The 23,899-nt window shown below is 34.8% G+C and overlaps 1 protein-coding gene across 1 annotated transcript in view; it reads left to right on the top strand.

The window, feature by feature from the left end:
- LOC143245812 (adenylate cyclase type 3-like) overlaps nt 1-23,899 on the top strand; it is a 131,119-nt gene that overhangs the window by 86,501 nt on the left and 20,719 nt on the right. The window contains exons 17-23 of the mRNA XM_076492065.1: nt 2,410-2,574; nt 3,314-3,404; nt 4,424-4,552; nt 8,990-9,264; nt 11,742-11,820; nt 18,446-18,604; nt 21,876-22,022. Coding sequence (XP_076348180.1) covers nt 2,410-2,574; nt 3,314-3,404; nt 4,424-4,552; nt 8,990-9,264; nt 11,742-11,820; nt 18,446-18,604; nt 21,876-22,022 — 1,045 coding nt within the window. The remainder of the gene's footprint in view (nt 1-2,409; nt 2,575-3,313; nt 3,405-4,423; nt 4,553-8,989; nt 9,265-11,741; nt 11,821-18,445; nt 18,605-21,875; nt 22,023-23,899) is intronic.

Below are 23,899 nucleotides of genomic sequence, written 5' to 3'. Positions count from 1 at the left end.
ATTTGTAAAAAAACTATTAAATCAAATCATTTAAGGTTTTATTCTTCGTTGTATAAATTAGGGACGGCTAGCGTAGATAGCCCTCGTGTAGCTTTGCGCGAAATTCAAAAACAAAAACAAACAATAACGACATTGCCCTTTAATGGCTGAAGGTGTTTCATACGTTTTGCTGATCTACATGTACAGTTTATAAGTTAAGGAACTGGTTAGCTATTCACGTGAGCTTACCTTAGTTATTATCTGAGATGTGGAGCCAACGATACCACATCTTTGGAAATACTGTTTAAGGTTGCAGTGATGACCTTGATGGAAGCTTCATATAAAAATTCCATCAACATCTATAGCTTGATATATAAAACGATTGAAATTAAAGAATTTCTACAGTGGGTTAATTAATCATGTAGCATCCATTCACAGATGCTAACTGTGGGCAACTGGTATGGTACCTATATATCTTGTATGCAGCAAATTCCTGGCCGTTAGGTCGTGACAACACAAGTAAATTTGAAGTTTATTTCAAAACTTTTGTGAGCAGAACTATTCACACAGCAAAGTTGTTAACACATGTAGGGCCTAAAGACAATACTTCATAAAAAAAAAAAAAAAAGAATGACTAAGTCAGTCAAAGTGGGAAGACTTTCCCAGCAAAGTGTTTAGGTCAGTAACAGCAAGGTGTTTAGGTCAGTAACTATTAGAGAAGTCACACCCAAGCTAATTCGGAACAACTTCAGAGTTAAAGTGAAGGTTATGGTTGCGAAAGAAAACTGCCGATCTAAAAGTTATTGCGTAAAATTGGCAACATCTTTTGACTCTGTTAAGACGATAGTAAACAAATTGATACAAGACAAAAGTTACGAAACTTCTAAACCAACTGCTGTTTTCATCTAAATGTTCCAAAACATCCAAATCAACTACTGTTTTCAATCCAGAAGTTCTAAAAGACCTAAATCAACTACTGTTTTCAATCCAGAAGTTCTAAAACACCTAAATCAACTACTGTTTTCATCCAGATGTTCCCAAACTTCTAAATCAACTACTGTTTCCAATCCATAAGTTCCAAAACACCTAAATCAATTACTGTTTTCATCCAGATGTTCCCAAACTTTTAAATCAACTACTGTTTTCATTCAGATATTCCCAAACTTTTGAATCAACTACTGTTTTCAATCCAGAAGTTCTCAAACTTCTAAACCAACGGTTATTTGCATAAGAAAAATGACCAATGAAACTAGAATCAGGAAAACTCTTTTCGGACCACATGTTCTTCAGGCCTTTCCGTAAAGAGCTCCAGTATATCTTTATCCACTTAATCTGTTTACATGTGGTCTTTCAAGCAGAAAGCCACTTCGGGAGCGAGTACGTATAGGTCCACTTAATCTGTTTACATGTGGTCTTTCAAGCAGAAAGCCACTTCGGGAGCGAGTACGTATAGGTCCACTTAATCTGTTTACATGTGGTCTTTCAAGCAGAAAGCCACTTCGGGAGCGAGTACGTATAGGTCCACTTAATCTGTTTACATGTGGTCTTTCAAGCAGAAAGCCACTTCGGGAGCGAGTTCGTCAAGGTGGGCATCTTAAGCAAGTTTTACTTCACAGAAGTTTGTCACAATGAATATTGTGATGTTAGCAATAGTACGTAATCATGGCCACCAGGGTGAAATAACCACAATCGCTAATAAAATATGTAGTTCCAAAAGCATCATGCGACATCATTCTTATGAAGTATGGTTAACCTTTAATATGGTATGAAGTAACTATGGGAAAAATGGTACATATAATATGAAGTAAAATATTTTCGTTGATTTTTGAAAGAAAAACGTGTAAGAGAAATTTTTTAGTTAGAACAGTTAACGCTTGAAAATAAAATGTGATATTTTCCATTAGAAGTAAAACAATGAATAAATAATCACACATTAAATAGCTCCTCTGTATTTGATTTGGAAAAATCAGTCTACTTATGGGGAAAAAATGACATAAAAAGTGTTACAATAACTATAACAAAGCCTGGCATGACCAGATGGTTAAGGCACTCGACTCGTAATCTGAGGGTCGCAGGTTCGAATTTCCGTCGCACTAAACATGCTCATCTTTTCAGCCGTGGGAGCGTTATAATGATACGATCAATCCCACTATTCGCTGGTAAAAAAGTAGCTCAAGAGTTGGCTGTGGGTGGTGATGACTAGCTGCTGCCTTCCCTCTATTCTTACAATGCTAAATTAGGGACGGCTAGCGCAGATAGCCCTCGTGTAGCTTTGCACAAAATTCAAAAACAAACACAGAATCACAACAAATGTATTCATTTTGAAATTAAAGACTTTTAATCAGTGTTTTAGAATGCATTACAATTATTTTTTCTGCATTAATTCTTCAAGTTGTCATTATTTCGCTTCTCACTTGTTCTACTCTTTAGGAACGTGTGGGAAAACGCACACTTCTTCACACTAAGGTTTAAATCCGCAAATTTGGAAGAACAGTACCGAAGTCGAAGAGCGAACACAGTGACGGTTTCAATGGCTGGCTTTCTTCTGGTCCTTCTAGTGTGTGACCTGGCTGACCTCGTGCTGGTTCCTGGAATGTAAGCTTATTTATCTGAAATGAGTAATATGTATTTAAATAATATAATGTGTGATTAATCAGACCAGCCTTTATTCAGCACACTATATAAACTTTTAAAATCCAACTCTACCTGTTTTCAATCATACTCAAAATATAAAGTTTATATTTAAATTTTAAATCATGTGGAGTGTCACAAAATTTCCATGGCATTAAAACTTTAGATATGTGTCACTTGGGAGTCACATGAATTTTCAGCAGTCTCTCACTAGAGAATAATCAAGAACCATTTACTAATTAATCAAATGTGTGTCGTATAAATTTTCATTACTTTATCACTAGATAATATTTGTTAAGTAATATATCGCACATGTGAGTCGTATGAAATTTCAGTTGCCTCTTACAACAGAATAATTACAAAGCTTTTGTTAACTGACTTACAGAAATCAGACCTCTGATGTCTGAAAAGTATATGTTCTTTAATGACCTTTTAAGATTTAAGAATAAAAAAATATTCGACAATTCTGTTTTTAATAGCTTTATCAGGTTTGCTGTATACGTCTGATATACTGCAAAAAGAAATGTATTTTGAAATGTGACGTAAATAATCAAAACCAAATGAAAATATATACAAATTCAAGGTAAGAATCAACAACTTCAGGCTAGACGTGTCTCGTATTAAGTCATGGGTTATTTTATCTAATGTTTCTGTTAGAAACTTGTTTCAACTTATATTTAAACTGGATTCTTTGATCTTTCAGGCTTGCTGCTTTTCAGACCATCAGCAGTGTATGGGCACATCTAAGTATCCCATTCATCACTGTTGGCGTGCTGGTGCTTGTCTTAATGAAGGTATACATGTTTCGCATCGTTCATTTCGAAAAAAAAAACTCCACTCGTTTTGTTTTTCTTCCTCGGAGTTTTAAGTTCATTCACGGACAATTTTTATAATATTGGTAGCGATCCTAGTGTAACAAACGTTTGTAAGTTTAAGTGTGTTGAAATTAAAACGTTGTTTAGTTTGTCGTGAGCGAGAGAGATGGGGGGGGTTTACAAATCAATATTAACATATCAGTTGTGTATTAGATTAAGATGGATGTTTTGCACGAACCGTTTAGTTTTAACGGTCTTTGTGGCGGAAGTGGAGATACATTGATGGACGATATTTTTATAATTAATATCTTACTTCATTCTGCTTTTGTATGTGAAGGAAGAAGTAACGTGTATGCAATCTTCTCGTGCTGAGATTTAAAAGATTTTTCTTCTATGTTTATAATTAATTATATTTGATTGTTCGCGCTTACTCATACAACAAATATTCTTTATTCTAAAATAAAATATGAACTTTTTCCAAGACTTAAATGGTCGTCGCATATACTGTTTATTTAAAAGGTGGATTTGTGAATGTATAACACCATAACTTATGAAAGCTTCCAGCTAAAACGGAAAAAATAGGCTTGTCGAGATATGTTCTCATATTTGAAGAATGTGATGTAACTGAATCAATAACCATTATGCAAATTTAAATAAATGTTGCGTTTTATTTACGCTGTTTGTTGTTTTTTTTAATATAACTCTCACCTATTTGCATAATTGTAAACCGCGTTTGTCACGGCAGAGTTTAATGAGTTATAATTTATCATTGTTTGTGGTGTTCAAATACCTTCACGGGTTTCAACAGTAATTATTTTCTCCAGTTGTTATTCACAAAATATATCAGAAAAAGACCCACGGGGTATAAAACTGTGGTGAAGTCCTCGCCTCCTCTTTCAGTACTAATATTTCATTGCTTGATAGACAACCTTTATGTATGTTTGTAAGAGATTCTTACAGAATAGCCAATACACTGTTTTTTCTTTTACCTTTTTCAGTGTTACAAGATACCTTTACCAAAGTTTGGGTCCTTATTTTTCCAAGCGGCAGAGTTAAGGCCATGGGTGAGAATCCTCACTCTGTTTGCTTTGGTATCAGTGTGGACATTTCTTCAGGCCTTGAAAACGGTAATTAATAATTACTGTTCTATACAACAAAAATATGCTAGTTGAACTAGTTAGAAATAAATCTAAGTGACCATACAAATTAATACACTTCTCTAAACAAACATTTGTTGTTGTTGTTGTTGTTGTTGTTGTTGTTGTTGTTGTTGTTGTTGTTTTGGGCAAAGCCGTGCAATGCGTTGCCCCGCGCTAGTACAGCGGTATGTCTCCGGATTTACAACGCTAAAATCAGGGGTTCGATTCCCCTCGGTGGGCTGAGCAGATAGCCCTTTGTGGCTTTGCTATAAGAAAAACACGAAACACATGCAACGGGTTATCTATGTTCTGCCCCACGAGAAAAATCAAACCCCACGTTTTAGTGTAGTCTTTCAACTTCCTGATGACGCAAAATCGAATTCAATGTTATAATGGATAAATATAAATATACAGCCGCTAAAACAAACAAACAGTTAAGCCTATTTTAATATTCGCGAATCCCACTGTATCCTACAATAAGATTGGAGCGATCCTGTATTAATAGTTGCGATGGTTTGTGATCTTTCGAATAAGATAAGTCTTGATAATAATTAATAAGTTTTCTTTCACTAGATACTAAATGCAAATTAATTTATCTCCTACGTTTCGGTCTGATCTCTTGCCTTGCAATGGAAGTGACCGGAATTCTGTTCTTAGTTTTAATTATAAGAAAGTCTGTGTTCTCTCCATTTCTGTGGATTCTCTTCGTTATAACTTGAATTAACCATTGTAGTGCTTCCACCAGATTTAACCACACCTTGATAACCTCTGTACCACGTTTTTTGGGTGTGTTATCAGACAGAAGATATGGAAGGCTTCTTTGTAAGCGTGTGACTCGTAATCTGGGAGTCGCGGGTTCGCATTCCTGTGGCGCCAAACATGCTCTCCCTCCCAGCCGTGGGAGCGTTATAATGTTACGGTAAATCCCACTATTCGTTGGTAAAAGAGTAGCCCAAGTGTTGGCGGTGGGTGATAATGACTAGCTGCCTTCCCTCTAGTCTTACACTACTAAATTAGGGACGGCTAGCACAGATAGCCCTCGAATAGCTTTGTGCTAAATTCAAAAACAAACAAGCTTTTTTTATCTTTATTTTCCTCGTGTGGGGTTTTATCAACTCCCAAAATATTAAATAATTTGGTTAATTATTATAAAGAACTATTTCTTTCTAAATTCACACAAACTTTTTTATCGGTTGTACATATAAGAAAATTTTGTCATCTGGCTTTCTGGTATCTCATCTGATGGTGCCAGGTAAACATAACAGTGAATAATGTTTTCTTATATAATTATCTCTAACATGACGAGGTATTACAGAATCTCTACATCTTTTATTGCTTTGAATTCTAATTTTATGTGGCCTTTTTGTTTCTATACAAGAGTTATATTAGAGTCCATAATCACAAGAATGTTGTTACTCTCCAATGGGTCTTTAGTGTTTTAACGTGTGGCGTCGTAGTCTTGCACTGTTTACGTATGTTTGTTTCTTTTTGAATTTCGCACAAAGCTACAAGAGGGCTATCTGTGCTAGTCGTCCCTAATTTAGTAGTGTAAGACTAGAGGGAAAGCAGCTAGTCATCACCACCCACCGCCAACTCTTGGGCTACTCTTTTACCAACGGATAGTGGGATTGACCGTAACATTATAACGCCCCCACGGCTGAAAGGGCGAGCATGTTTGACGCGACGGGGATGCGAACCCGGGACCCTCAGATTAATAGTCGCACGCCTTAACACGCTTGGCCATCCCGGGCCGTGTTTACATAGATTTTCAGAGAGACCTATGGTGGAGGTTGAGTGTCTTCACTTTTTTTCTGCTTATCCTTGGTGTTTATTTTCTTATTTATCTTTATGAAGTGTTTAAGATATCCGTCGTCAAGGAGAGTTTTGTTTTTTCTTCCCTCTTCTCAGCACCCTCTTTATTCCAAATCTTGTTAGTTCTAAATACTAGAAGTCTATGAGTCTCGTTGTTACATTGTTTGTGTACATTCGAAATGCAGGTTATAAAATGGTTATCAATCAGTGTATACTTGTAAAATATTATTAACTAATTAATAATAAGCCCGCAATTAGACAATACAAAATATACATTTTTCATAACATATGAATAATTTATTTTCGCATTAATTAATAATTTACAACAACGACGTCCGATGACGATTTCAATAAATCTATCGCCTTATGGCATGTAATCTTCAGTTTCGTAGGCCCGGAATGGCCAGGTTGGTTAAGGCTTTCGACTCGTAGTCTGAGGGTCGCGAGTTCGAATCCCCATCGCACCAAACATGCTCGCCCTTTCAGCCGTAGGGGCGTTATAATGTGACGGTCAATCCCACTATTCCTTGGTAAAAGAGTAGCTCAAGAGTTGACGGTGGGTGGTGATGACTAGCTGCCTTCCCTCTAGTCTTACACTACTAAATTAGGGATGGCTAGTGCAGATACCCCTGTGTAGCCTTGCGCGAAATTCAAAAAACAAATAAACAATCGTATAGGCTAGTAACCATGGCAACAATAGATTCTAAATGTATGTTGTTTTTTTTTGTTTTTTTCATATTCCAGTTTATTAATTCGTTACGTATTTCAAATGAGAAACGTGTAAGTATATTATTTTAAATCTGCTACGTGTAGTTACCAAGTAACGAACGCTGGGGTTGTTATCACTTTGCGTAGTAGCCATAAAAACATTAACAAATTTAAAATGCTGTTTTTACACACCTCTGATTTGAAATTCACGGTGGCTAATTACGAAAGACGCGAATTAAAAAAAACAACAACTGCAATCTGGTGTGATTAGGTTTTGTTTTTCACATTCCGAATGTCAAATCGATTGATTTCTCAGCTTCCGGCGATTAATACGGTAATGAGAAAGGAATATAATTTGCTTCACGTTTTCCAAATTTCTTGATATATTTCAAATTATCATTACTTTCGTAATTCTACTTATCTTCACTGATTGACTACTGTGGCTATCGTTCGACTGTAGGCCAGACCCGGCATGGCCAAGCGTGTTAAGGCTTTCGACTCGTAAACCGAGAGGGTCGCGGGTTCGAATCCCAGTCGCACCAAACGTGCTCGCCCTTTCAGCTGTGGGGGCGTTATAATGTTACGGTCAATCCCCCTATTCGTTGGTAAAAGAGTCGCCCAAGTGTTGGCGGTGGGTGGTGATGACTAGCTGCCTTCCATTTAGTCTTACACTGTTAAATTAGAGACGGCTAGCGCAGATAGCCCTCGAGTAGCTTTGTGCGAAATTCAAAAACAAACAAACAAAGCTTTGCGCGAAATTCAAAAACAAAACAAAAAAAAACAGACGACCGTAGACCTTGTTTATTACAAGGCCATCTTTAACTAAGGCAAAAGCAACGTGTAATGTCTATCCTAATGCTTGTTAGCGCTAATTTATTATTTTCCTTAACTCTGTGGTGATGACTTCTTTCCTTGAACTACGTCTGTTTTGATACAATTTTATTATCACGATTTCTTTGTTATGTTGCAATTAATTTACGTCATGTTCCAATCGAGATAAATCTGGCTCGTTTCAATCATTTTTGTAAAGATATTACGTTAAGAGAATTCGACAAATCAAATATGTGACGTATCGATCTCCACATTCGTTATATTTGTGTATTATAGATAAGGCTAAGAAATATTTAGTAATCGGAACATGAAAGCACAGTACGAATGTATATTTGTGTGTAAAAGCACGTGATGTAAGGAATTAGTTGTGTATGCGAGTGCACATGAGGCAACTAATTGACATTTGGTGACTTTGTCACACCCGCCCTCAGTGGCAAGTCTGTAAACTAATAACAGTAAAAATTGGGTTTCGATATATGTGGCGGAAACAACACAGATAACCCGTTGTTTAACTTGATTTTTAATACCAAACAGGTAAACAAGCTACGTCACAAACTATCATAGTTGATGTCTGTCGTTATATGCTTTATCTCATAGGTTGTGTTATCGTGTTAAAATATATATATAATATATTTCATAATACGTTATAGATTGTATAGCTACCTTATATTCATAGGTTTGTTAAAAATGAAATATTTTTACAACTTATAAAAATAATGTAATATAATATACACAATAATACACTTTAACCCTCGATTGCATGTAGAACGAAAATACGGTGGGAAAATGTTTTATTTGAATTTCTTACTTACATGAGGCTGTACTGCACACAAAAACACGTGTTTTTTGTGAAATATCTTTGGAAAAACCAACAAAAATGATTCCGCGGTTTATTTAGGCTGTTATCTGGATGCCAGAACATTTAATTACTGAATAGAAACATTTGTAATTATATTAAGAAACAAAGATAGATTTGTCTTTAACAACGTTGGTACAGTACGTTATTAATTATCTTTCAAACATTGTTGAACGTTCTAGCGTGTGTGAACTGTTTACTTTTTATTCTCAATACAGATGAGACGTGCTCTATCCTGGTCCGAGTTCCATATGAATTACTCAGAGTTAATCCTACAAACAGAAGACATTATTGTCATTCAGCAGGACGGATTTCCACAGTATCTCATCTACTACTGCGTGGTTGTTTACCTAGGTCTTTCGACTTTCTCCCACATTAACCACTTAATAAAATTCGCCATTACAGTCACCATCACAACTGTGTGGTGTATCCTCAGTAACCTGTCGTTGAAAGCTGCTTTTCAATGGTATGACGTCTGGGCTTACGGCTCCAGGTAAGACGGTCTTATCAGTTTATTTTAGCTTTGTCACTGCCACGTTCACAGGAACATGAATCTCTCAGTGCCAGATGTACTTTAAGTTTGTTTTTTGAATATCACACAAAGCTACACGAGGGCTATCTGCGCTAGTCGTTCCTGATTTAGCAATGTAAGACTAGAGGTAAGGCAGCTAGTCATAACCACCCACCGCCAACTTTTAGGCTACTCTCTTTACCAAAGAAATGTGCGATTTACCACACCTTATAACGCCCCCACTGCTGAAAATGGAGCATTTTTGGTATGAATAGGATTCGAATCCGCGACTCTCAAACTAGAATCGAGCGCCCTAACCACTTGGCCATGCCAGGTCCCGTTGTGTACTAAAATATACACAAGAAATTGTGCTGTTCGATTACTCCTATCTCTCTTGTCCGTCGCTCAGACAGCGATAATTCTTTGGATATTCAAGACAAAAATCAGAGGTTCTATTCCTCTCGGTGTGCAAAACAGATAACCTGATGTGACTTTGCTATAATAAAAACACATACAAAGTTATCTCACTTATCACTTGTCATGTTTTCAGATATACTTTTGCTTAAAACACGTTTTTTGTCCTGTGAAAACCGCCTTTTAATATCAATAACAACCACCTACGGTTTGATACAATTTATAATTTAGATTTTATTTTAATGTCGAGAAACCAAATAATATGTAAGGATAACATAAGTAAAAATCCATGTTGAGGTGAGGACTGTTTGTTTTTGTTTGTTTTTAATTTCGCGCAAAGCTACTCAAGGGCTATCTGCGCTAGCCGTCCCTAATTTAGCAGTGTAAGACTAGAGAGAAGGCAGCTAGTCATCACCACCCACCGCCAACGCTTGAGCTACTCTTTTTAACCAATGAACAGTGGCATTCATTGTAACTAATAACATCCCCACGACTGAAAGGGCTAGCATGTTTGATGAAACGAGGATTCGAACCACCGACCTTCAGACTACGAGCCAAACTCCTAAACCACGAGGTCATTTTGGGCTATAATGACTATAAGCCATTAATCAAGGGTTTAAGAGAGTTGTCCGAAGTATCCGCCATTGTTGTTGGTGTATTTGTAATTACGCACAAAGCTACACAATGGGCTATCTATGCTGTACTAACCATGGGTATCAAACCCCGATTTTTAGCGTTATAAGGCTTTGGATTATGTCTAATTGGATAGAAGGCTAAGTTTGCTGAGATGCGTCAATAAGTCCTATGACGTTCAAACCGACAAGAAGCATGTTTTGAAATGGGTGTGCTTGTAAACCATTTTAAGAAAATTTAAATAATACTAAGAGATAATTATAACGCCCTCACAGCTGAAAGGGTGAGCATATTTGGTGGGACGGGGATTCGAACTCGCGACCCTTGGATTAGGAGTGGAGTGCCTTATCCACCTGGCCATGCCGGGCCCTGTAGGGAACAGCTTTCCGTTGAGATTCAGATATAAAATGTAATGTTCGTTACACAAAGGCGTGTGCAGCATAAATACACGCGTGTTTTAAATAAGCTTTAGAAGAGAGACTAATTTATTAATTGTCTCACTGTTGTTGTTCTGAAATACTTGATAAACGTGCAGTAAGTAATATTACCTGTCTATTTGAATCTGTCTCTATACAACATTCTTCACTGTTGTTTAAAGCGCCATTTGCAGTTGAGAACTATGAAAGTTTGGCAAGAAGTAGTAAATATTTTACCTCCATAAAGCGGCATGTTGTAAACCGACGTGTTTCAACGATTTCGCCTAGCACAGATAGCCCTCGAGTAGCTTTGTGCGAAATTCAGAAAACAAACAATTAATTGACCGTTGGGTCACAGCTGTTACTATGAGCTTAATTTAAGTATCTGACATGTTATTATAGTGTCTTGAAATGTTTTAGGTAACTTTAACTTGGTATACATCATATAAATAAAATAAAAATGGTTTCTTAGAAAAAAAATATTTCACTTAGAGGCTGAAACAGAAGATCATGGAAACGCTTCACGTTACAAGTAAAGAAAAATAAAATGTTTCTTAAAGGTCAAAGGTATTAAGAGGTTGTGTAATTCACTTATTATTTCTTGCTTTTTAATTTACCAAATTTTCTAACCTCCTTGTATATTTTCTTGGATATCTTTAATTCCGGGATGAATGGATGACATATTTTATTTGTCATTTGTTAAACACAAAAACGAAATTCACTCCCTGTTAGTTCCTGTGACCTGGATTCAAAATATGAGTTTATAGAAATATCTAACTGGATTATATATTAATAACAAAATGTTTATCATTAATAGACATTTGGTAATAATTGAAGCCTAAAATAATAGATTTTGTGTTTATATTTCTCAGAGACTTTCTAGAACTTAATTTTAAAAATGTAAAGTTTCAATGCAAACAGTTACGATTCTGATTATTAGACAATATTATATACCATTATAAGGTAATTTACATATTATAATACGTTTATCTCCAGGCAACCGATAGAACATTCTATCTACGTTACCGTCGTTCTGATTACCATCTCTGTGGCAATCGTAACAGTTAACAGACAGGTACTGTACAGGATTTCTTATAAAGATATAGCAATAGAGAAAATAAGAAATGCTTGAATTTTCTTTTTCTTTCAATTTTTTTTTAATAGTTCTAAGACCACGTTTCGAACCAACACATCTTTTATTGCTGAGTTATCCCTCCTGGTGGATAGATGTATTTCGGCCAGATGAAGAGTATAATAAAATGGATACATTTAATAATACATGCTAGGGGTGGTGTAACTCAGGTAGGAAGAGTATAACGACATGGTTACATTTAATAATACATGCTAAGCCTAGTATATCTCAGTTATGAAGAATATAACAACATGGTTACATTTAATAATACATGCTAAGCCTAGTATATCTCAGTTATGAAGAATATAACAACATGGTTACATTTAATAATACATGCTAAGCCTAGTATATCTCCGTTATGAAGAATATAACGACATGGTTACATTTAATAATACATGCTAGGGGTGGTGTAACTCAGTTATGAAGAGTATATATATATCATCATGGTTACATTTAATAATACATGCTAGGGGTGGTGTAACTCAGGTAGGAAGAGTATATATATATCATCATGGTTACATTTAATAATACATGCTAGGGGTGGTGTAACTCAGTTATGAAGAGTATATATATATCATCATGGTTACATTTAATAATACATGCTAGGGGTGGTGTAACTCAGGTAGGAAGAGTATATATATATCATCATGGTTACATTTAATAATACATGCTAGGGGTGGTGTAACTCAGTTATGAAGAGTATATATATATCATCATGGTTACATTTAATAATACATGCTAGGGGTGGTGTAACTCAGTTATGAAGAGTATATATATATCATCATGGTTACATTTAATAATACATGCTAGGGGTGGTGTAACTCAGTTATGAAGAGTATATATATATCATCATGGTTACATTTAATAATACATGCTAGGGGTGGTGTAACTCAGTTATGAAGAGTATATATATATCATCATGGTTACATTTAATAATACATGCTAGGGGTGGTGTAACTCAGGTAGGAAGAGTATAACGACATGGTTACATTTAATAATACATGCTAAGCCTAGTATATCTCAGTTATGAAGAATATAACAACATGGTTACATTTAATAATACATGCTAAGCCTAGTATATCTCAGTTATGAAGAATATAACAACATGTTTACATTTAATAATACATGCTAATCCTAGTATATCTCAGTTATGAAGAATATAACAACATGGCTACATTTAATAATACATGCTAAACCTAGTATATCTCAGTTATGAAGAGTATAAGAACATGGCTACATTTAATAATTCATGCTAGGCCTAGTATATCTCAGTTATGAAGAATATAACAACATGTTTACATTTAATAATACATGCTAAGCCTAGTATATCTCAGTTATGAAGAATATAACAACATGGCTACATTTAATAATACATGCTAAACCTAGTATATCTCAGTTATGAAGAGTATAAGAACATGGCTACATTTAATAATACATGCTAAGCGTAGTATATCTCAGTTATGAAGAATATAACAACATGGCTACATTTAATAATACATGCTAAACCTAGTATATCTCAGTTATGAAGAGTATAAGAACATGGCTACATTTAATAATACATGCTAGGCCTAGTATATCTCAGTTATGAAGAGTATAACAACATGGTTACATTTAATAATACATGCTAAGCCTAGTATATCTCAGTTATGAAGAATATAACAACATGTTTACATTTAATAATACATGCTAATCCTAGTATATCTCAGTTATGAAGAATATAACAACATGGCTACATTTAATAATACATGCTAAACCTAGTATATCTCAGTTATGAAGAGTATAAGAACATGGCTACATTTAATAATACATGCTAAGCGTAGTATATCTCAGTTATGAAGAATATAACAACATGGCTACATTTAATAATACATGCTAAACCTAGTATATCTCAGTTATGAAGAGTATAAGAACATGGCTACATTTAATAATACATGCTAAGCGTAGTATATCTCAGTTATGAAGAATATAACAACATGGCTACATTTAATAATACATGCTAAGCGTAGTATATCTCAGTTATGAAGAATATAACAACATGGCTGCATTTAATAATACATGCTAAACCTAGTATATCTCAGTTATGAAGAATATAACAACATGGCTACATTTAATAATACATGCTAATCCTAGTATATCTCAGTTATGAAGAATATAACAACATGTTTACATTTAATAATACATGCTAAGCGTAGTATATCTCAGTTATGAAGAGTATAAGAACATGGCTACATTTAATAATTCATGCTAAGCGTAGTATATCTCAGTTATGAAGAGTATAAGAACATGGCTACATTTAATAATTCATGCTAAGCGTAGTATATCTCAGTTATGAAGAGTATAAGAACATGGCTACATTTAATAATTCATGCTAAGCGTAGTATATCTCAGTTATGAAGAGTATAACAGCATGGCTACATTTAATAATTCATGCTAAGCGTAGTATATCTCAGTTATGAAGAGTATAAGAACATGGCTACATTTAATAATTCATGCTAAGCGTAGTATATCTCAGTTATGAAGAGTATAACAACATGGCTACATTTAATAATTCATGCTAAGCGTAGTATATCTCAGTTATGAAGAATATAACAACATGGCTACATTTAATAATTCATGCTAAGCGTAGTATATCTCAGTTATGAAGAGTATAACAACATGGCTACATTTAATAATACATGCTAGGCCTAGTATATCTCAGTTATGAAGAATATAACAACATGTTTACATTTAATAATACATGTTAATCCTAGTATATCTCAGTTATGAAGAGTATAACAGCATGGCTACATTTAATAATACATGCTAAGCGTAGTATATCTCAGTTATGAAGAGTATAAGAACATGGCTACATTTAATAATACATGCTAGGCCTAGTATATCTCAGTTATGAAGAATATAAGAACATGGCTACATTTAATAATACATGCTAGGCCTAGTATATCTCAGTTATGAAGAGTATAACGACATGGTTACATTTAATAATAATTTAAATACTTTTTATTAAAGATATTTTCGCCCCTAATTACGATACACGAGTATGTGATGATTTAACTAGGAATGATTTACAACGTAATTTATGAAGTAATTTACATTTATCGTCGTTGTAACAATTTTATTCGTTCCAGTGTAAATTAAAATAACTACTACTTTCCTATTAGTTATGTGCAACTTATTCAGAGTTATTTGCTTTAGAAATATTAAATCAACTTTGATGAAAAAGATTTCAAACTTTTATATTTTTAAGTTTGATTATCAAATAAAAGTATAAAACCTAACATACGTTTTTAACTCAATAATAAACACTCGTAACATTTTTCGGTATTTATAAAGTTCATATACATATATGTGCACCATATATTTTTCTGGGGTTTACTATATAATATATCCAACTATATGTTTCTTCTTTCTCCTATATTTATATAATATTTCGTGTTTATTGTTACTGTTTTCTCTTGGTACAATGGTATTCGCACTTATAATTTTCCAACATAAAGCCATGCTGGGCGTGGGCAAATTGTTAGAATTCCAGGTTGCAAACCCGAGGGTTCCTGTTGTGCGTTCCGTTGCTGCAAAAACTCGCTCTGAAATTCGACGCCATATTCGAACACATCGAGTGGTGGCGGTGAACGCTATTGTCTTGTTTCCTTCCCACTAGTCTATCTGTCCAAAAATGAGGGACGGCTAACGCAAATATCCCTTGTTTAGCTTTGCACAAATATCCAAAACAAACATGTATGAAGTAACATGAGTTAATACTGTTCTTGCTACGCACTTATGTACCTTGAAGATACACGTACAGCGCTGGAGTGTGTTTATACAAGGTTAGATCTCGACTATCAACTTATTTTTGTAGGTTTACTTGTAGTCAAGGGAACAACTACAGTGAACAAAATGATCCTTCTTGCTGTTAATATCAAACACCAATGGCAGCAGAACAATAACTAAAGTTAGAAGTTTTATCAGAGTAAAGTGGTGATAATAAAATATCAAAATTTCCTTGGGTGTTATTAGTTCGTGATTTTCTTGTTTTGGCATCTTCTTAACTCGTAAAAACGACATAACAGTAGGTGTTGTTCCTCACTTGGCTCAACTTTCTGACTATTGAAACTGACTATATTCTGACATCATTTAACCCAGTGTAAATCTTCGCGCTCAAAAACAAGCAAATAAACCGGACTGTATATTTCATGTAACTGATCAAAACAGCAGTCATCCACATTTAATATGTGAATATTAAAATTCACGTTTCATATTTTGGCGTTCTGTTTTAAACTATACCCAGTTTATTAAGAGGCCCACTATGAACAACTGGTTGAAAAGTTCGACTCGAAATCTGAGGTTCGCAATTTCGAATACCCGTCCCACCAAACATGCTCGCCCTTTCAGTCGTGGAGGCGTTGTAAAGTGACAATCAATCCCACTATTCGCTGGTAAAAGAGTAGCCCAACAGTTGACGGTGGGTGATGGTGGTGATTAGTTGCCCTCCCTCTAGTCTTTCACTGCTAAATTAGGGACGGATAATGCAAATAACCTTGGTTTGGCTTTTCACGCGAAATTCAAAACAAGTGAAACCAGTTTATCGGCACTTATAAATTAAGGATATATAATAATTAAGTATTAGCAGTGATGTAACTAGACTCTGTTTTAGCCCTGAACTAGAGTATAGTGCTAGAAACAGGGTCTTGATGTCCGTGATGGGCAGAATACAAATAGTTCTTTGTGCTTAGTAACAAAAACAAATAAACTGGTGTTAGTATTTATTTTGTGGCCCACAAGAGAAAAGTAGACGGGGGGACTTCATCCAACCATAAAATAGGTAGTTATAGTGTTGTTAAAGGTGTTATTTTAACGCCGTTGAAGCGCTACTGCCATAGAGAAGATTTTTGTATGTCTGTGTAATTATAAGTTACTGATCGATGATTAGTTGCTCAGTTGCCTAGCGACCGAAGGACGTTGAGCATGTGTCAGAACAAATAACACCGTTCTTTAACTTTCTCTAATGTGTACTATCCTGGACTGGAAATCTTTTCCAAGATAAAGAGCGGGAAGATTGTTAATGACAAGGTTGAGTCCTGGATTTAAAATTAAATTAGATTTCAGACATACTTTTAGATTATGTAATGGTCATTAATTAAACGAACTTGGTTGGTTGTTTGTTTGTTTTTGAATTTTGCGCAAAGTTACACGAAGGCTATCTACGCTAGCCGTCCCTAATTAAGCAGTGTAAGACTAGAGGGAAGGCAGCTAGTCATCACCACCCACCGCCAACTCTTGGGCTACCCTTTCGCCAACGAATAGTGGGATTTACCGTCACATTATAACGCCCCCACGGCTGAAAGGGCGGGCATATTCGGTGCGACCGGGATTCGAACCAGCGACCCTCAGATTACGAGTCGAGCGCCCTAATCACCTGGCCATGCTGGGCCAGACGGGCTTGTAAAATGGAGCCTTGCGTGGTAGCATTTTTCCTTTAAAAGCAGAAATAAACCTAACTGTAGGTAAGTATTTCACTTTCACTGTTGACGCTGTGAAATATGTAGGGTTTTAAATTAACAAAAAATGTTATTTCACAGCAACACAAATTGTGTGCCCCAAACACAAACTTCTGAGAACTAAATAACACAACTGATTTTTGTAGTTATATAACATTCAAGTTTTGGGTGTTTCCTAACAACACGAATGACGCACGGTTTTAATTTAGAAAGCGCTTTCTCAAACACATTGTTGCGGTTTGAAATCGCATATTTATTAAGTGCAGGTAGATTGTATTGATATTTAACACAAGGGTTGTGAATCAACGAACACGTTTGTGTTGTTGTTTTAACACCAATTTGTGTTTAGTTAATAAAACGCCAAATCTATGTTGTATTCTCAAACAAAATTAACTAGGTGGCGTTAAACATTAAATGATTTTAATTATTCAATATAAAATATAATAACTAAATTAACAGAAATTATTTTTGTGTTTTACAGAAAAATCTACATGTCTGAAAGGAACGAAAATTTGAAAATATGGAACAGTTATGATTTTATTTCATATAAACGTACAACAAATAGATATCTTTTATACTGGGCCCAGCATGGCCAAGTGTGTTAAGGCATTCGACTCATAATCCGAGGGTCGCGGGCTTGCATCCCCGTCGCACCAAACATGCTCACCCTTTCTACCGTGGGAGCGTTATAATGTTACGGTCAATCCCATTATTTGTTGGTAAAAGAGTAGCCCAAGAGTTGGCGGTGGGTGGTGATGACTAGCTGCCTTCCCTCTAGTCTTACACTGCTAAATTGGGGACCGCTAGCGCAGATAGCCCTCGAGTAGCTTTGTGCGAAATTAAAAAACAACAAACAACCACTTTTATAAATTAAGCACATAAAACCTATCTTTTAATCGAAGACTGAAACAAGCACGTAATTTTCACTTTCACCTTGTATTACCTTTCTTGTTTTTGGTTTGTATATATAATAAAATAAATATTTCTAATGCTATTAACTACATAGTAGCTTTGTGCGAAATTCAAAAAACAAACTTTTATATCGGTTTCATAGAATTTAATTTGGTATTTTTCAGCTGGAACTCACTTCTCGACGACTGTTCTTGTGGAAGAAAGTTGTCGAAGAACAGAAAGAGAAAGTGGCAGACATGCGCAGAAAAAACGAGGCACTGGTATACAATATTCTACCCCCTCATGTCGCCAAGCACTTCCTTGGACGAAGAAAAAACGATGAGGTTTGTTGACATCGTCTTCGTCAGTCGGAAGAAAATGACAATTTTATATAAAAACCGATATTGATTTGGACGTCACACAATAAGAAATATTTTCTGACCCTCGGATATTCGTACAGAAAAATAACTAATACGTAGACATAGGCGCCCCCTAACATCGCGTGCACACAAAAATTACAATTTCCTCTTTAGGCTTTCAAGCTTGAGAGGATCTGCGTTTACAGGACATTAACTGATAATTAACTGTACATTGTACTAAGTTTTACCCAAAGAATAATGGAGATTATTAAATATATCGAAACACCGCAATGTTAAATTCAGAGGTGCCCCCCACAATCCACAATTTCGTGGTGTGTTATTTATAACTAACCAAAAACTTTGACCAAAGATGTCTCCTGTAGCGCGTTACCTTCATACTAAAAAAAAAATAAAAAAAATAGTGTAACAAGTTATCTATTACTGTGAGAAGTTTGTAGTTAGCGAGATAACACGAATGGAAATATATTTATCTTTCGATGTTACAGCTTTCACTTCTGAGTACCGTTTCATCTTCATTCGAGACATCAAGGAAATAAAAATAGCAATAAATATTTTCCCTAGAGCCACCTACAGGCTGTTAAATACAGAATATTAATAATGTAACACACGTTACGCCGAAGAGCACCACTGCAACTCAAACACCTGCAATTGTCTTCTCAATACCTTCCACTTCCACCCCCCAACAAAAAAGGCCTAACAAAGTCAGAGATCATTATTAGTTCCAGAGACAATGAAAATATTGTTTTATCTTTCTACCACCAGAGACACAGAGCAGAGACAACTCTTTGAGTGGATTTGAGTTTTACAACAACTCACACTTCTGAAATAACAAAGAACTTTTAACTTAAATGCACCCTGCCGTACAGCAGTAGGTCTACGGATTTACAACGCAAAAATCAGGGGTTCGAATCCCCTCGATGGGCTCAGTAGATAGCCCGATGTGGCTTTGCTATAAGAAAAACACACGCACTGACTTATATAATATAATCTACAAAGCGCATAGAACAACAAAAGATAGAGAAATATAAGACCTTAAGTAAAAACTTGTAGAACTTAAAATTAACGAAGCTGATTCCATGCTCTGATAAGATAAGTTTCGTGTTAGTTTACAAACTGCTTATTAGGTTAATTCTTTCAGCATATATTGTAGCACTTACTGAGTTAAACACACTTTGAATGCACCGATAATTTATGGATAAAGATTTTAAATAAGTTCGTAACACAATTAACTTGCTTCTACAGGTCGTATTGAGAATGAACTATCCTATTTTTTTACCTTCTAGGGTTGTCTTCTCGTGCAGTACATTGTATACAACACGGGCATTGTTCGACACTTACAGAGAGTCTGACATTTTAAAACCTACAGTTTGAGACTAGAGTTTGTGACTGAAGAAAGTCTACCAGTGTGAATAAGACTGTTAATTATGTTGTGCTCTTTCGAAAGTTTTTGCAAAGTCATTGCGTGAAAAGAGGTCATACAGTCTTGTCTTCTCACTGTAATATGTTGCTTTTTATGTGATATGTGTTATGTTGTTCAGTTTTCTCAGCTTCACCGTTCAGTTGAGTTTGGTAATATTCAGATATTCAGCTTCACCTTTCAGGTAGTTTAATAACATTCAGATACTCAACTTTCAGGTAGTTTAATAACATTTAGATACTCAGCTTCAACGTTCAGGTAGTTTAATAACATTCAGATACTCAGCTTCAACTTTCAAGTAGTTTAATAACATTCAAATACTCAGCTTCACCTTTCAGGTAGTTTAATAACATTCAGATACTCAGCTTCACCTTTCAGGTTGTTTAATAACATTCAGATACTCAACTTGACCTTTCAGGTAGTTTAATAACATTTAGATACTCAGCTTCACCTTTCAGGTACTTTAATAACATTTAGATACTGAGCTTCAACTTTCAGGTAGTTTAATAACATTTAGATACTCAGCTTCACCTTTCAGGTAGTTTAATAACATTTAGATACTCAGCTTCACCTTTAAGGTAGTTTAATAACATTTAGATACTCAGCTTCACCATTAAGTTAGTTTAATGACATTCAGGTTTATAGTTGCCTAAAAAAATAAACATAAAAAACATGAATACACTGTTGAATCAAACTAAATTATTGGTCGAAAACTGGTAACAGATATACAAACATTTACTAACATTCATTACCAGTGGGGTCCACATATTGAGGAACTTTACTTGCTGCCTGTAATGACATTCCTTAAGAGGAAGAGATGAAAAATAAATGAGTTAAATACACCTAGAGGCCCAAAATAGGGTTAAGTCAAATATCGATATTACTCTGTATATTTTTTTCTTTGTGTTAATATAGGGTTAAGTCAAATATCGATATTACTCTGTATATTTTTTTCTTTGTGTTAATATAGGGTTAAGTCAAATATCGATATTACTCTGTATATTTTTTTCTTTGTGTTAATATAGGGTTAAGTCAAATATCGATATTACTCTGTATATTTTTTTTCATTGTGTTTAACTCATTTATTATTGTGCTACTAACAAAAGGAACGGATTAGGACATTATCTAGTGCATAAATAAATAATTAAAATTGTCTGTTTGTCTTTTAAATGACGAGGACTCGTTGTGAACTATAATGGTTATTCTAGTGTTATGCTACAAATCAAACATGAACGAAATAATGAAACCAGGCTTTGGTTTGATTTAACTATGCTATTTTTTTACGTTTTTATATATATATATATAAAGAGACCATGCAGTGTCAGAAAATTAAGTGGTAATTTCGTATGTATATATGTATTTTTTCTGTCCTCTAATTGTCAAATATCGCATTAAAGAAAACGGGCTTCTCATATTAGGCTTACGTCAAGAATAAAACCATTTGATTTTGTTTTAACCCTACAATCCTTAATTACCCTAAACATCAAGATAAAATAGCACCCATGTAAATTTTATAGACGTCTTCAAATAATGAATATAATATTAGAAGAAAAAGAAGTGTTCAGAACTTAATTATTATATTTTACAAAATCAGGTAATAATTTAACATGTAGCTGGCTCAGAGTTTCGGTTTTCCATTTTCTTAAAAAGAAAATAATAGCTCTCGATCTTGAGTTTTATACATTAAGAAATGGTCGGCTGTAAGAAAAGAAAAATCTATATTAATAAACTTTTATACCAGTAATTTTGCTCTAATAGAAATTATGTGGATTTGGTGAAACTTTCCTTTAAACAGCTTGAATAACTACTTTTTTGCAGGAGTTGTACAGCAAGAGTTACAGTGCAGTAGGCGTACTTTTTGCCGCTATGCCTAATTTCTCAGATTTTTACACGGAAGAGTCTGTAAATAACCAGGGTTTGGAGTGTCTACGTTTTCTAAACGAAGTTATATCCGACTATGATGCAGTAAGAACATTTTAAAATTAATTGTTTATACGTATATAAAAAAACCTTTTTTTTCTGAACGATCATCCTAATTTGTTGTTTCTAATATATATATATATATTTTTAATATAAGATTAATATTTTTGTTTTTTCAAGTAAAATATTAGGGTGTTTTCTTTCATTTGTACTTGAAATATTAAGGCATCTTTGAACTATAAATGTTAATATTGGTTGTGAAACTAACCTAACAGAATGCATTTCCTTTGAGATTTTCAAATACTAAAATGAGAAACTTATCCACTTAAATATGTTATAATTTCTATATTATTGACTGGCATGAATAGTGAAAGTTTGAAATGTATGATTCATGGGAGATATGGGGAGTGTATTTAGGACGCTTAACGCCCACTCATCATAGTCAGATGGTTAGGGCACTCAACTCGTAATCCGAGGGTCGCGGGTTCGAATCTCCGTCGCACCAAACATGCTCGCCCTTTCAGGCGTGGAGGCGTTATAATGTGACGGTAAATCCCACTATTCGATGGTAAAGGTAGTCCAAGAGTTGGCGGTGGGTGGTGATGACTAACTGCTTTCCCTCTATTCTTACACTACAAAATTAGGGACGGCTATCGCAGCTACCCCTCGTGTAGCTTTGCGCGAAATTTAAAACAAGCAACTATCCAGCACGGATATTAAAGATGTATGATCTTGTTGTTAGGAAACAGTATAACTGCAAATGGCTGTGCCTCACAGCTCCATCATTAATGGCAATCTTTTTGATGGACCCAGATACGAACAGTTGCTCTACAACACAATTTTCAGTGCAGGAGAATCTGATGAAATAGACTGAATCATTTCAATCCCCTTCCTTTATATATATGTGCCTAAAATGACCTGATAGTTAGAGCACTCAACTCGCCATCTGTGGGCCGCGGGTTCGAATCCCCGTCACTGAACATTCATTCATGGGATGGGAGCGTTATAACTTTACGATCACACCCGCTATTCACTGGTAAGAAATAAAAAAAGTAGCCCAAGTGTTGGCGGTAGGTGGTGATGACTAGCTGCCTTTCCTTTAGTCTTGTACTACTAAATTAGGAGCGGCTAGCGCAGATAGCCCTGGTGTAGCTTTGCGCAAAATTCAAACAAACCAAACCAAACTGACTGTAAATATATGTATATAGAAAATGTTAATAATAAAGAGTACTTAGGTTTAATTATGAAGGACGGTGTTAAGTGGTCAGAATATATAAATATGATTTGTCAATAAATTGAGAACTATTACAGTAAAATTACAGAGGATATAGAATATATTTACCGATTAGTATGAAAAAACTACTTTATGTATCTCTAGCAGAATCTGTTATGTGTTATAAATTGACAATGTGTGGTTCAACAAGTAACATTCACGTAAGAAAAATGAAATTACAAAAAATCAGCTGTTTGATGAAAATTTACTTTATAATACATAATAATTGTGAATTTCCATTATAGTTTAAATCATAGAGTACTAAAAACTCATACGTATAATATTAGAACGTTATAATATAAGTATTATGAAATTCCAAGCTACAAAAATAATTATTGATTAAAAGTATAAAATATCATACAATAATGAAATTCGTGCTTCTATGATACTGAAAAAACCTTTTTTATTACGCGATGTGCAACCTCCAACTTCGCGAAAATTTTATCCTGCGTTCATGCAGATTTGCAATAGGGGTCACGATTTTACCGTTTCACCTCTGTCTCTTTTCACGGAGAACTTTATTTTTCTCCATTCTCAGGGTACAGATATGACGTAATGAATACGTCACACAAGTATGTAATGCACTAGCGCCACGGGTAATCGGCTAGTTAAATATAATGACCCAATTACCCAGTGATTTATGAAATAT

This window comes from Tachypleus tridentatus, chromosome 3 (assembly GCF_004210375.1).
Source record: "Tachypleus tridentatus isolate NWPU-2018 chromosome 3, ASM421037v1, whole genome shotgun sequence".
In the NCBI taxonomy this organism is placed as follows: domain Eukaryota; kingdom Metazoa; phylum Arthropoda; class Merostomata; order Xiphosura; family Limulidae; genus Tachypleus; species Tachypleus tridentatus.
Note: the sequence above shows the minus strand (reverse complement) of the source record. Positions and strands in the feature narration are given on the sequence as shown.